The sequence below is a fragment of the Eumetopias jubatus genome, unplaced genomic scaffold (genome assembly GCF_037043125.1).
Source record: "Eumetopias jubatus isolate StellerSeaLion01/CBP00866 unplaced genomic scaffold, mEumJub1_p1.0 scaffold_8, whole genome shotgun sequence".
NCBI classification, from domain to species: Eukaryota; Metazoa; Chordata; class Mammalia; order Carnivora; family Otariidae; genus Eumetopias; species Eumetopias jubatus.
Genome location: NW_028274814.1, coordinates 20,646,770 through 20,660,347, shown reverse-complemented (window position 1 = coordinate 20,660,347; position 13,578 = coordinate 20,646,770). Strand labels below are relative to the sequence as shown.

General features: G+C 35.7%; 1 protein-coding gene across 3 annotated transcripts in view; it reads right to left on the bottom strand.

The window, feature by feature from the left end:
* Window positions 1-13,578, bottom strand: part of MINDY3 (MINDY lysine 48 deubiquitinase 3) — an 86,535-nt gene that overhangs the window by 49,953 nt on the left and 23,004 nt on the right. For all 3 annotated transcript variants that reach the window (XM_028114152.2, XM_028114151.1, XM_028114153.1), the window contains exons 7-8: window positions 11,605-11,678; window positions 10,679-10,758 (exon numbers count right to left, since the gene is read on the bottom strand). In XM_028114152.2, the coding sequence (XP_027969953.1) occupies window positions 10,679-10,758; window positions 11,605-11,678 (154 nt within the window). The remainder of the gene's footprint in view (window positions 1-10,678; window positions 10,759-11,604; window positions 11,679-13,578) is intronic.

Genomic DNA, 13,578 nt, shown 5'->3' with positions numbered 1-13,578 from the left:
AATACCTGAAACGGTATATTTATAATAATATCATGCTACCAACTCTAGCAAACTAGCTGTTCATAATTCTTGGGTAATGAATTATTCAGATTGGGTCAGTAAGCACATATTTAGGCATGTAGTTTAAATGGTAATATTTAAAAATTATTTCTTTAAACAAAATATATATTTAAAATTTTTATCTTTAGTAGCTAATGTGCGTCTTAAGAGTATTTATTAGTTTATGAAGTTGTAAATGTAGTGAGGATATACCAATCTCACATATCACAATTTACAGAATTTACTTATGTAAGACTTGTAAATTGACTTCAAGACTTATTAAGATATTTGCAGAAAACCCTAATAATTGTGTCATTATATTTTAGAATTTTCTAACTTTGTTTTCTTAGCCTTGCATTTAAGATTAATCACGTTGAGTCCCTATCAACCCTATCTGCTTCAGTCAGTGAGACTGTTATACACATGCAAAGTTTTACATTCCTCAGTTTGCCTCTCTTTCTTCTTCTCTTCCACTTCAACTGTCACTTCTCACTGCTGTCAGTGCATCTACGGAAGGCCCACTTGGGCCTTTTAAATTTGATGCTGACTTGGAAACCAGATAACTGCATTGCATTTATTTAAGAAACATACCCTGAGTGCCAAGTATTGAAAAAACAAAAAAAGAAAAAAAAAACAACAGAAACAACAAAAAAAAAACAGTGCTGCATAGTGCAGGAATACAAAGCTACCATGGGGACTACAAAGATGAAGACAAGATCCTTTCTGCAAACCATATATCTGATAAGGGGTTAACAACCAAAATATATAAGGAACTCTTAAAACTCAGCTGCAAAAACCCAAATAATCCAATTAAAAATTGGGCAAAGAACATGAAGAGACATTTCTCCAAAGAATACATATAAATGGCCAACAATACATGAAAAGATGCTCAACATCACTAATCATAAGAGTTGCAAATTAAAACCCAACAGAGGTATCACCTCACACCTGTTAGAATGGCCATTATCGAAAAGAAAGTCAAAACAAATCATAAGTTGTTGGTGAGGATCTGTAGAAATTGGAACCCTTGTACACTGTTGGTGGGAATGTAAAATGGTATAGCCAACTATGGAAATTAGTATGGAGGTTCCTCAAAAAGTTAAAAATACATCTACTGTGACAGAGCCATTCCACTTCTGGGTATTCAATCCAAAAGAATTGAAATCAGAATCTCAAAGAGATATCTGCACTCTCATGTTCAGTGCAGCAGTATTTACAGCAGCTAAGATGTTGAAACAACCTAAAAGTCCAGCAACGGATGGATGGATAAGGAAATTGTGGTACATACAGATGATGGAATATTACTCAGGCTTAAAAAAGAAGGAAATCCTATCATACGTGGCAACAGAGAATGAACTTTCAGGATACAATGCTAAGTGAAATATACAAGTCAGAAAAGGAGAAATACTGCACGATTCCACTTAGATGAGGTATTTGAAATAGTCAAATTCAAAGAAGTGGAGCAGAATGATGGCTGCCAGGAGATGGAAGGAGGAGGAAATGGGGAGTTGCTATCCAACAGATAAAGTTGCAGTTATGTAAGGTAAGTTCTAGATATGCACTGTACAACTTTGTGCTTACAGTTAATTCTGTATCTTAACTTTAAAAAAAAATCATTATGAGGGTAGATCTCAGGCTAAATGTTCTTACTACGTTTAAAAAAACTCCCCCCCCAACAGTAGGTATCAAAGTAGAATGTGTTAAGTGCCATGAAAACAAAATGCGCAGAGGTAAGGATAGATCGCTTTCGGCCATGAGAATCAGGAAGCTATCCCTGGAGGGATGGCATGTGAAGTAGGCAGTGAAGGACTGCAGAGGCACAGACGGGGAGGGGTATAGGTCTTTGGCAAAAGGTGTAGCACAAACAAAGAAATAAAAGCAAGTGGCATAATTTTTTTCAAGCATAGGTTTCTGATGGTTGAAAAATAAGCTAGAATGAAATTATACAGGGTCCTTGAGTAAGGTAAAAAATCTGTAGTTAGAAAAATTTAAAAAGAATGGACTTATATGCAAGAATGTTAGAACAGCTAAACTAAAAAGCAGTAAGATACTAAGAAAGATTTGGCTATCTCACTGATAGATAAATTGCATAAATACACACAATCTGATCTATGAACCTATGAATCTATTTTTGAAAGTGAAAAGCTTTTCAAACCCATTTACTGGTTGTTATATTCCTAAGAAGTCAGGTTGCTACAGTGTTGACATATAGCTAGGGTTGCCCAATTTAGCAAATAAAAACACAAGATGTCCAGTTAAATTTAAACTTCTGATTAAAAAAACAAGTAATTTTTTTAGTAAAACTATATTCCAAACGTTGAATGGCACATACTTTTACTAAAAATGATTTATCTGCAAATAAATTTAACTTGGAGTCTGTATTATATCTGGCAACTTAGCTCCAGCTAATTTTTATAGTAATAAAATACAGAGAAAATAAGCACTTCTGCCCCTTTCTCAAATTTTGATAAACCAAACACTTCAAATTTGTATACCAACTAGCCACTAAATTGCAATTCATATTACTTAAAAATACTAAAATTTCAAAATGATCTTAATTTTCAGTTTAGATTCTCTTAGTATCCTAAGTTCATCAACGTTCAATAAGCTATTTAATTGCAGCCTGGATGGACTGTGATAACGATTTCTATTAAAAAGGAAAAAGCAAGCAAGCTCTGGGTTTCTGATTGATAAGAGCTGACTCTCTCAATCTCATAAAATGAAGAAAACATTCAAATAATCAAATAAACATAAACAATAAATGTACAATACATACAATAACACAGTGCACAAATACAACAGAATGCCTTGAAGGTAGGAAAGAGACCATTGAAAAACTGATCTACAGGCAAACAAAGCAAAGAAAATCTCAGTTCAAAAGACATGCATTAGTACAAAATAAAGACAGATGGCAGGTAGACCGGGGCCAAACCACAAAAGGCTTTGAGAGCCTTCGTAAAGAGTCGAAGTGCATGGGGAAGCCAGTCACTGAATGGTTTTAAGTGAGAAACTGTCATGATCTGACTTAGTTTTTAAAATATCCCACTAGCCACTATGAAAGACTAGAGGGTGGGCAAAAATGAAATTAAGTGACGAGTTCTACTGCAAGTTTATGTGTACTCTATCGCAGAAGCAAAAGATAGTTTTAACAGTTGAGGTAGAATAAAGTACATGGATTCAGGAACTATAGAACCTATATGATCAACACTATGTACTTTCATTAAAAGGTACAAAAAAAGCCCAATCTAAATGGGAAGACTTACTACTGTAAAGATGGCACTTCTTTCAAATAATCTACAAATTTAACATAACTCATTCAAATTCTCACAAATTTCTTAAAACTGCAACTTAAAAAGCTGAAAGAAGTTCAATTGGACTAGATAATGTAAAAATGGCTATAATAATTGTACATTATTATATTATTATTATAATAATAGTAGGAAACGTGCTGACAAATATCAAAGAACATAAAACTAGGCAATAAGGTAGTTTTGGCAAAGAACTCACAAATAGATTAGTGGAATAGAAGAGAAACAAAGAATGTTTCATACATATGGGAAAATCTGTTATTTGATCAAGTGGGTGTGTCAGGTGGAGAAATGACAAGTTAGGATATTAGGCAATTCTTTGGGAAAAAGTAAAAAAGTAGGTCTCTATCTCATACAACTCACAAATAAATAATCCAAATGGATTAAAGAATTAAACATTAAAAAAAGGCCTACAAAATCATTTGAAGAGAATACTAGGAACTATTAGTTTAATATTGTGGTGGGAGAAATACAACAAGAAAAAAAACAGAAGCCATGACAGAAAAGATGAAATGATTTATCTTTATAAAAATGAAAACCTTGGGTAGAATAAAAGATACCATTAACAAAGTTAAGGGACAGAAAAGGCTGAGGGAAAACATTTGCAACACATTTTTAAAACAAAAAGAAAGAATTTATAAAGAGTTCCTAGCAATTGCGAGTAAGACAATAATCTTTCCCTTCAAAATGCAAAAAGCTAGAAAGAAGCAATTCCCAGAAGAGGAAATACTAAAAGCTGACAAACACACAAAAAAGATGATCAAGCACAGGCTCAGGAGGAAACAGAAATGTGAATTATCAGTAAAATGACATAATAAAGATGGACGGTTCTGAGTGTTGGCCAGGATCCAGAAAAACAGGAAGCCCCCTACATCATTAAAAGCCAAGTTGATACATTAGCAGTTGGTAAAGCAGACTTTAGAAGGTAATCTGGCTTTATCTATCAGTTTTACGAATGTTCTTCAAAGATTAAATATATGAGTTATCATATGACTCAGGATTTTCATTCATAGATACCAAAGAGAAATTAAACCATATATCCTCACAAAAACTTACATAAATATTCCTAACCACATTATTCAGGACGGCCAAGTGGAAACAAGCTGAATGCCCATCAATTGACTAATGAATACATAAAATATGGTCTCTCTACACAATGGAATATTATTCACCAATAAAAAGGAGTATAGTGCTGGTATATGCTAAAACATGGATGAACCTTGAAAACATTCCAAGTAAAAGAAGTCAGTCACAGAAGACCAGATGTTACATGATTCTATTTATAGAACTATTTATAAGAAATCCCCAGTTGTGGCAAATCTATGGAGACAGAAAACATTAATTGTTGCTAGGAGCTGACGGGCAGGTGATTATGAGGAGTGACTGCAAATGGGCACAAAAAAAATGTTCTAATATTGATCTGGTGATGATTACCTAACTCTAAGAATTAAAAACCACGGAACTGAAATAAATACATACATACATACCATGGAATTGTACATTTTAAATAGTATCACGTGTGGTATGTGAATTCTATCTTGATAAACCTATTAGTAACAAAAATTAACAGATGCCTAAATTTTTATCACACATTCTACTTTTAGAAATCTATCCTATAGGAATACTTGAATATGTAAAAATTTATACACAAAAATGTTCTCTGCAGTTTTTGTTTATACAGTCAAAAATGGTAACAATATACATGTTCACCATAAGCAAACTAAAGGCAGAAGACAAACTAGGAAAAATATGTTTATTGTATGTTATATATATATATATATACACATATATATATAAATATATGACAGATCATATATTGCCTTTATAGTTAAAGGCAAGAAAAATGCCCTATTTCCTTCTTGGACTTTCCTAGATACATATATAATATTCATTTTCTCTCCAACTGCCAGATAGATGCTTACTGCCAGGAAAAAGCCTAACTATAAGCTTTACCAGTTGGATCCAGTCTACATCACTCTATGTAAACTCATCTCTACCTCTTACTGCTGACTGCACTTTTAAAAATCTCTCCCATGATCCATTTTTTTATCCCTTCTTAAAGCAGTGGACTCAAACTCTTTCCTTTTATGCCTCCAACTTTACCTCTGTCCATTCATTCTCAGAAGACTTCAAAATCTCAAAAATTCTCCCTATTTAAATCTTTCACACTTCAAATGTCTTTTTCTTTTCTCAGCACATTCTTTCTTCCTATTTTAGAAGAACTGTGCATCTTTCCAAGGTTACTGTTACTCCTGACCCCATTGACTTTGATTAAAGGTGGCTCCCTTCCCTTGGCCAACAAACAATTTTTTATTTTTATTTTTTATTATGTTATGTTAATCACCATACATTACATCCTTAGTTTTTGATGTAGTGTTCCATGATTCATTATTTGCGTATAACACCCAGTGCTCCATGCAGAACGCGCCCTCTTTAATACCCATCACCAGGCTAACCCATCTCCCACCCCCCTTCCCCTTTAGAACCCTCAGTTTGTTTTTCAGAGTCCATCATCTCTCATGGTCCGTCTCCCCCTCCGATTTCCCCCCCTTCATTCTTCCCCTCCTGCTATCTTTTTTTTTAACATATAATTATGTTTCAGAGGTACAGATCTGTGATTCAACAATCTTGCACAATTCACAGCGCTCACCATAGCACATAGCCTCCCCAAAGTCTATCACCCAGCCACCCCATCCCTCCCACCCCACCCCCACTCCAACAACCCTCAGTTTGTTTCCTGAGATTAAGAATTCCTCCTATCAGTGAGGTCATATGATACATGTCTTTCTCTGATTGACTTATTTTGCTCAGCATAACACTCCAGTTCCATCCACGTCGTTGCAAATGGCAAGATTTCATTCCTTTTGATGGCTGCATAATATTCCATTGTGTATATATACCATATCTTCTTTATCCATTCATCTGTCGATGGACATCTTGGCTCTTTCCACAGTTTGGCTATTGTGGACATTGCTGCTATAAACATCAGGCCAACAAACAATTTAAGTGATTTCTATCCCTTGAAACAAAAACTACAGGGCGCCTGGGTGGCTCAGTCATTGGGCGTCTGCCTTCGGCTCAGGTCATGATCTTGGAGTCCTGGGATCGAGCCCCGCATCGGGCTCCCTGCTCAGCGGGAAGCCTGCTTTTCCCTCTCCCACTCCCCCGGCTTGTGTTCCCTCTCTCACTGTGTCTGTCTCTGTCAAATAAATAAAATCTTAAAAAAATCAAAAACAAAAACTACACACACCATCTCTTCACCTGGGCAATCAATTCCCCTTTCCCTCTTTCACCAGTAAAATTTCCTTGCTTACATGGCTGAAATATTTACTCCCTATGATCTGGTTTCTACCTCAATTGTTCTTGTGACGCAAAGACCCTGCAAATTGCTAAATTATTTTAGTCCTCATTCTCCTTGAATGAGAAATACAGCATGGCTCATTCACTGACTCTGTTTCATGGACAAAGATCTTTGGATTAAATTCTCAAAATCAGTATCTCTCCATAAATGAGGCAACTAACTACCTCTCACGGTATGAAATTTAGTAAGATAAACGTTTTCCACATCATCCTATATATTTATTATTGCACTCGATTCTGTGAAATGTAGTATAAGAGGCAGCCTATCGTAATGATTAAGTATGCTTGTTACATGGAATCAGACTATGGTTGTTCAAACCTCAGCTCTATTTATTAAGCTGTGTGAAATGAAGCAAGATATTTAAACACTCTGTGCCTTAGTTTCCTCTACTCTATGATCTTCACAGAGTAGTTCTAAGAATGAAGTGAGTAAATGGGGGGAAAATACAGTAATTAGACACTAAGAGCAGTGCTTAGCACTGTTAAATAAATGTTCACCACTGCTGTACAATGAGTACTCCTGACCATCATCATTAGCTGTACCTGCTCTTCAAAGAAAATGAAATACTTGAGGACAAAGACGGTTTCTTCCGCCACCAAAACAGCCACAGCAACTTCAAGTCCGTTTGCCATGTTTCTTCACGTGTTCATTTATTCAATAAGCTTTATCGGAAAACCTACTAGTTATTTGTACTTTCCTCTCATGCATCTCATCAGCTGAATTCTGTAACTTCTACCTTCCTGTAGTCTCTCCGACAGAGACAGAATGGTACAGTGGGAGAACGTGCTATGGTGGAATGAGCACAGGCTTTGGGTGTGGTCCAAAGCAGTTTATGCCTCTGCTGTTTGACGCGGGGCAAATTACTCAATCATCTTGAGGCTCGCCTTTTTATCTATCAAAGTTAAGACACATATCTAAAAACATACTGGTTACACAAAGTACATAAATACTAGTTGCTGTCTTTTTTCTTCTATTCCAAATGCCTTCAGTGACTATCTTCCTAATGCTTGCCAACTAAAATGTAAACTGCTTAGTATTCAAGATCCTCTGAGTTCTTACTCAGCCCCACGTTTATGATCCTTCCTCTTACTAGTCTCCTTCACAGATCCAGTGCTTTCATCTGCGGGTCCTCAAACCTGCCTGCACATCAGAATCATCTTGGGATAATTTTAAAATTATTATGCCCAGGCTCTACCACTTAGGGATTCTAATTTATTTACTCTCGGCTGAGGCCAGAGCATGGACCTATTTTTAAGCTCCCCAGTGGTCAGATGTAGTCAGGATTAAGAACCAGGGTGCTAGTCTGATCTGTTTCCAGCTCCTAAACACAACCTGCTATTTTTCTCAAAATGCCCTCTCGCTCATTCCATCTTGCCCCATTAAAATGTTAACTCCTACTTAAAGTATTTCTGTTTACCCCAACATAATCATAGTAGAAGTTTTCTCCTTCGTCTGTAATACTTTGTTTCAACATGCTTCATTTCACATTGCATTATAGTTATTTGTGTGCACGTTCTTAATTCCCCAAACTGTGTGTGTGCTTCTGAGGGAAAGTTAAGTTCTCCCCATGGGCCAGTTGAGGCATTTTAGAAATATGATCTTAATCTTCATAACATCCCTTTGAGGAAGGCATTAAACCTCCAGATTTTATAACTAAGTAAATTGAAGCTAGGAGAAGTGGCTTGCTTAAGGATTTTACGACTAGTAACTCTTTAATTATACTTTTTCTTTGTATATTACATGTATCACAACCTCCTCCCATGTTGTTAGATCAGAAAAACATCCAATAAATGCCGAATAATGTACAGATTTTTAAGTCTGGTGACTGAAAACAAATTCAACTTCAACATTCCTAACAATTAAGGGAAAATGAAAGAAATATGCCCTGCCTATTTTCTTTTCCAAGATAAGTACTTTAAAGTCATTGCTTAGGGGCGCCTGGGTGGTTCAGTTGGTTAAACGACTGCCTTCAGCTCAGGTCATGATCCTGGAGTCCCGGGATCGAGTCCCACATCGGGCTTCCTGCTCAGCAGGGAGTCTGCTTCTCCCTCTGACCCTCTTCCCTCTCGTGCTTTCTATCTCTCATTCTCTCTCTCTCAAATAAATAAATAAAATCTTTAAAAAAAAAAAAAAATAAAGTCATTGCTTAGTTTTGATAGTTAAACTATACTGAAAAAAAATTCACAGCGAGACAATAGCTTTCAAAGCTAATATTTCAAGCAACAGAAAAGAATGAATTTGTACACATCAAGAACCAAAACTTGGATAAGTGACTAATACTCTATGGGGAAAGTAACAAATTCACGGCAAGAAAAAAAGCCTACGGGAGGGTAGGTGAGGAAAAGCCTAGGGAGACAGAATAGCCTGGTTTTGACAGTAGGAGAGTCTTAGGAGAATTTGCAGAATGAAGAGAAAGGAGGACCATGGTAACTACTATCAAGAGCCAGAGCAATGCACCAAAGTCCAGGTGGAAAGACTTATGAGCTGTAGACTCAGGAGGAGTAGCCAAGACAGGGACAGGTGGGATGACATACCCCAACCTAAGTTCAACAGGAACCAGCCATTCCTTCCCTGAGCCTCTGAGCTGATCTAAGATACTTCAGGCCCCAGAAACGGTAGGGGGAAGGAAAAGGAGAGGTTGTGCAGAAGCCGTGTGGGTGAGCGCATATTACTGAAGAAAGAATGACATACCTTTAACTGGCAGGATGAAATGCCTTCACAGCTTTGAATCAGAGGAAGGTTCAAGAATAGAATGGGCTCACTTACAAAAACAGAGCAAGGAAACTTGTGTAGTTTTTTTGGCCGTTGAGTTTTTTGTCCTTTGCCAGAAATCAGCAAAACTAGGTTCTCATTCTAACCTAAACACGAGTGAATAATTTGCCTATTTTATCTAATGTACGGAGGGAAGATAGTTATTACACTTCTTAAATAAATGAAGGGCTGGATTGTGCTATGGTGCTTTTAAACCTGAAATTCTATAATTTTTACTCACCTTTCCCCCCCTTAATATTATATCCTTTCCTGTTTCTTTAATTAACTATACCTATTTCTAAAATTTGAGAAAAATTCAAATTTAAGATCAAGATTCCCTAATTTAAATGGGAGTAAAAAGCAGCAACTCAATCATAATATTTGCTTCTCCTATCTGGTGACAGTTTCATCTCATTATAGAAGAAATAAATTTCTTTGTGAACTGTAGAAACTACAGAAGCTTCCCATCCTATGCTTTACATACTCCAAAAAGAGATACATATAGTTAATATAAGTTGAATGAGTAAATACCTGAATTTAGACTGACCCGCTAATAAGCTGAAGGGAATTTTATTCGTAACTATATATCGGCTCTTAAGTGGATGAACTGGCCAATAATGTGTTTCACTTCAAGGTCCCTGGGAACGCACGAAACTACAGCAAAGAAATAACTGAGACAGAAATGGAGGTGTGGTGGAGGAGGTGGTAGTTTAAAATTCTCAGATAACATTAAATCTGCCCAGCATTTCAAAGGAAATTATACACACTTAATGTAATATAGGAAAAAACCACTAGACTCACCAAATATTTCAAATTGCATTACTTGTAATTCTCAATTTTAAGAAAATGCAATAGGGTCTGAGATTTACAGATACCACTGGATAAATATGTACTAGATTTACAGATAAAAAGAGATCTATACCTTCTAAAGAAGTTAGTTCTACAATCCCAATTTTATACTAGCGAAAACTAAAGGTGGGAGAAGTAACTTGACCAAAGTCTTACACTTGGAATTTGAATCCAAGTTTGTCTGCCTCCAAACTCCATTCCACACTCTTTAAGTGACAGTGCCTTGAAAACAGGGAAGGATTCTTCTATATTAAAGCACTTATGTTAACCTCTAAGTAGCACAGAGCCATTAAGTAGATGAGTAACACTCAACCATACTCTAAGGAAATAGTCCTCATCAAAGAGTAAACACAGCAAAAAATATACTTACTCATTCCTGAGCATTCTCTATCACCATCCCACACATTAGAAACAGCATGTCCCGTCAGTAGGAGGTTAATTAAACTTTGGCTATTAATAAAAATTTAAAAGTAATTAAAACATGAATAAACTAGTTTTCACATCAAATGATCCCTGTGGTAAAGCATAAAGTAATGACTTCTACATTATGTTGGTTAAGAAACAAAGTTAGGAAATACCTTCCATTTTTATTTGTACACTCAACTGAACAACAGCTTTCAAAATGTATCACTGAGTGTATCATCACAATGGTATCTATTGTTCTACATATTCATCTAAATTTAACAACTTTAAGATATCACGTTTAAATGGATGGAAAAAAGATTACTTAGACTAATAACTTGCTTAATATTTATAATCATCTATAAATATATATGTAATTATTATTTTTTGTTTGATGGTCAATTCAATTTTAACATCTGAGGCATAAAGATCTAAAGAGAAGGACTTATGTAACAGAGTGGGGTTAACTATCAGTTTTACTGATTTTAGTAGAACTGTAAAGAGCTTGGGGGGGGGGGTGGTTTCAGGGAAAAAATATTGCCCTCAAGCAGGAAAGCATTTACAAATAGGTAAGGATATACTTATTGCTAAGTCAAAATAAGTAAATTGCATTCATTAAAAAATTAAGTGGAACATAAAGCAGAATTTGTTAAAATACCACCCGCTGTCATCTTTAAAGAAAATATGTGCCACGGTAAGTGCAATGCATACATAAATGTGAAGTGGAAATTATCATTTCGTACATAAAGCAAGCAATGCATAAAGCACAGACTACTCAAATCCACATGCTTTACGCTGTCAACACTGACTGAAGTATCTGACTCAGATTATCTTTAAGTCAAGTTTCTAAAAACTTAAGTCCATGTAGGGAGAGAACAGATTTCAGTTAATTACCTGCCATGTCCATATACAGGATCTATCAAAGGTTCATTTGAATCTTCAATTTCATTTTTTATGTTTTCAATGCCCTAAAGGAACCAAAAAATTCATTGACTTATTTTAAAAACTAAAAATGAAAATTACAGTAGTTTATAAACTGACCATTTTTTACTATAAATGAGTAAAACACATTTATTTAAGTAACTTTTCTCCCAAAAAATTACCCAGATTTGATGTGGGAGAACACATGAGATGATAATGGTTAAGAAGGAGCTCCTCCAAGAATATTTTTTCTTTCCTTGGCTCTATACAAAGAACACTGACTGTCTCATGGGTAATAGATCTCACGGCATGTTGGTGCAAGGGGTACTGAGAGATGTTTAAGTTTCAGGAGGAGGGAGGAGAAAATTATTAAATCCTAAGAGTTAATATTCATTTAATTTCAGGCTAAAGTAAATTCAGACTTAATACATCTGCTAAGGCATCTGAAGTATTAGGCCTTTTAAAAAACTTACTGGTATTAAAGACATACACATGAGTGTTGATAGCGATGTCAATTTAAGTATACAAAATGTCTAAGTGGTACAGAAGGAAACAGAGTTGATTGTGCATTCCCAGAAATATCAGTAATTTAAACATGTACTGACAAAATAAAGTGTAAAACTAGGAGGGCAGGAGGATTATTTTCTTAAAAACCAATTTTCTGATTTTTTTTAATTCCTCAAAAGGGCATCCAAATCCCCAGAAGTCTAGGTAAGTACAAGACCTGGTCATTTTCATTTCATCAGCCCTGAAAGAACAAAGAATAACTGCCTGTCACCGTGCTATTCACCTAACTTTAACCACTGGTTCTATCAGATTAAGACCCTTTCTAAGGACTAAAGACATTAATCAACAATCCAAATATTTTACGAACGCCTAAATATTGTAGGACAACACAAACAAGTATGAGATTTTGCACTTGCTGCCTTGTTAACAATACAAAACAGGCCATGATAAAGCCAAAAGGAATAATAAGAACAAGTGACAATCACTGGTGAGGGAGGGGATATCATCTCAAAGACCAGCTCAAGGAAGAACAACTAGACATGATGGTTTTTTGGCTATGAAGGGAAGAGGAGATATCAAAAGTTTTAAGCATAAAAAATGGGGGAATAATGAACAGTCAAAGCCAAATTCCTAAGACATCAGTCATCTCAGATCCCACCCTCATTGCTCTTCACCACATCTAACCAACTACAAAGTACCTTTGGTTCTTTCTCTTAAACGTGCTCCGAAAATGTTTTTAAATTTCCAAATTTAGAACATGCTTCTAAATACGCTCTTTCTTCTCCATTTCCATGGTCACTGCCCCAGCTTAGGTTCACTATTCAGTAACCACTCTTTCTCATTTTCCTGACTCTAGTCTTCAACCCCACCACCAACTCCCTCTCATACAACTCTAACCTCAATTTAAGGAACCTTATCAACAAAAAGATCTTGTTATTACCGTGTCCAAAATTTTTGCTCCGTTCTAATTTCGGCCAGGTGAGACTGCCAATTATTTTTTGCACAGACTACAAGGGCCTTCACATTCTGAGCCTTTTTATCGTAAGTGCACTGTCTCATCTCCCATTACTGCCTTCCTGGTACATTATGCTGCAGTAATACTAAACTCCTTACAGTTCTTCTGGTGTTACACCCCCAAATTCATTATGCCTTTATACTTGCTGTTTCCATGGCTCAGAAAAATCTTCCCACAGCTTTTCCATCTAGAAAACTTTTCCTCATCCATCAAGACGCTATACCCACCACACTGTCCCTACTATGTAAAGTCTGTCCTTGATTCCACCACAAAAAAAAAAAAGGAAAAAAGAAAACCAAACCTAAGACTTCTATTTTCCCCCATTCTTTGTGCATGCAACAAATAAACATCTAAAAACAGTGTCATCATGGAATTATTAATGTGTCAATTTATTTTTTATAGTACTGAAGAGGAATCATTTAAAA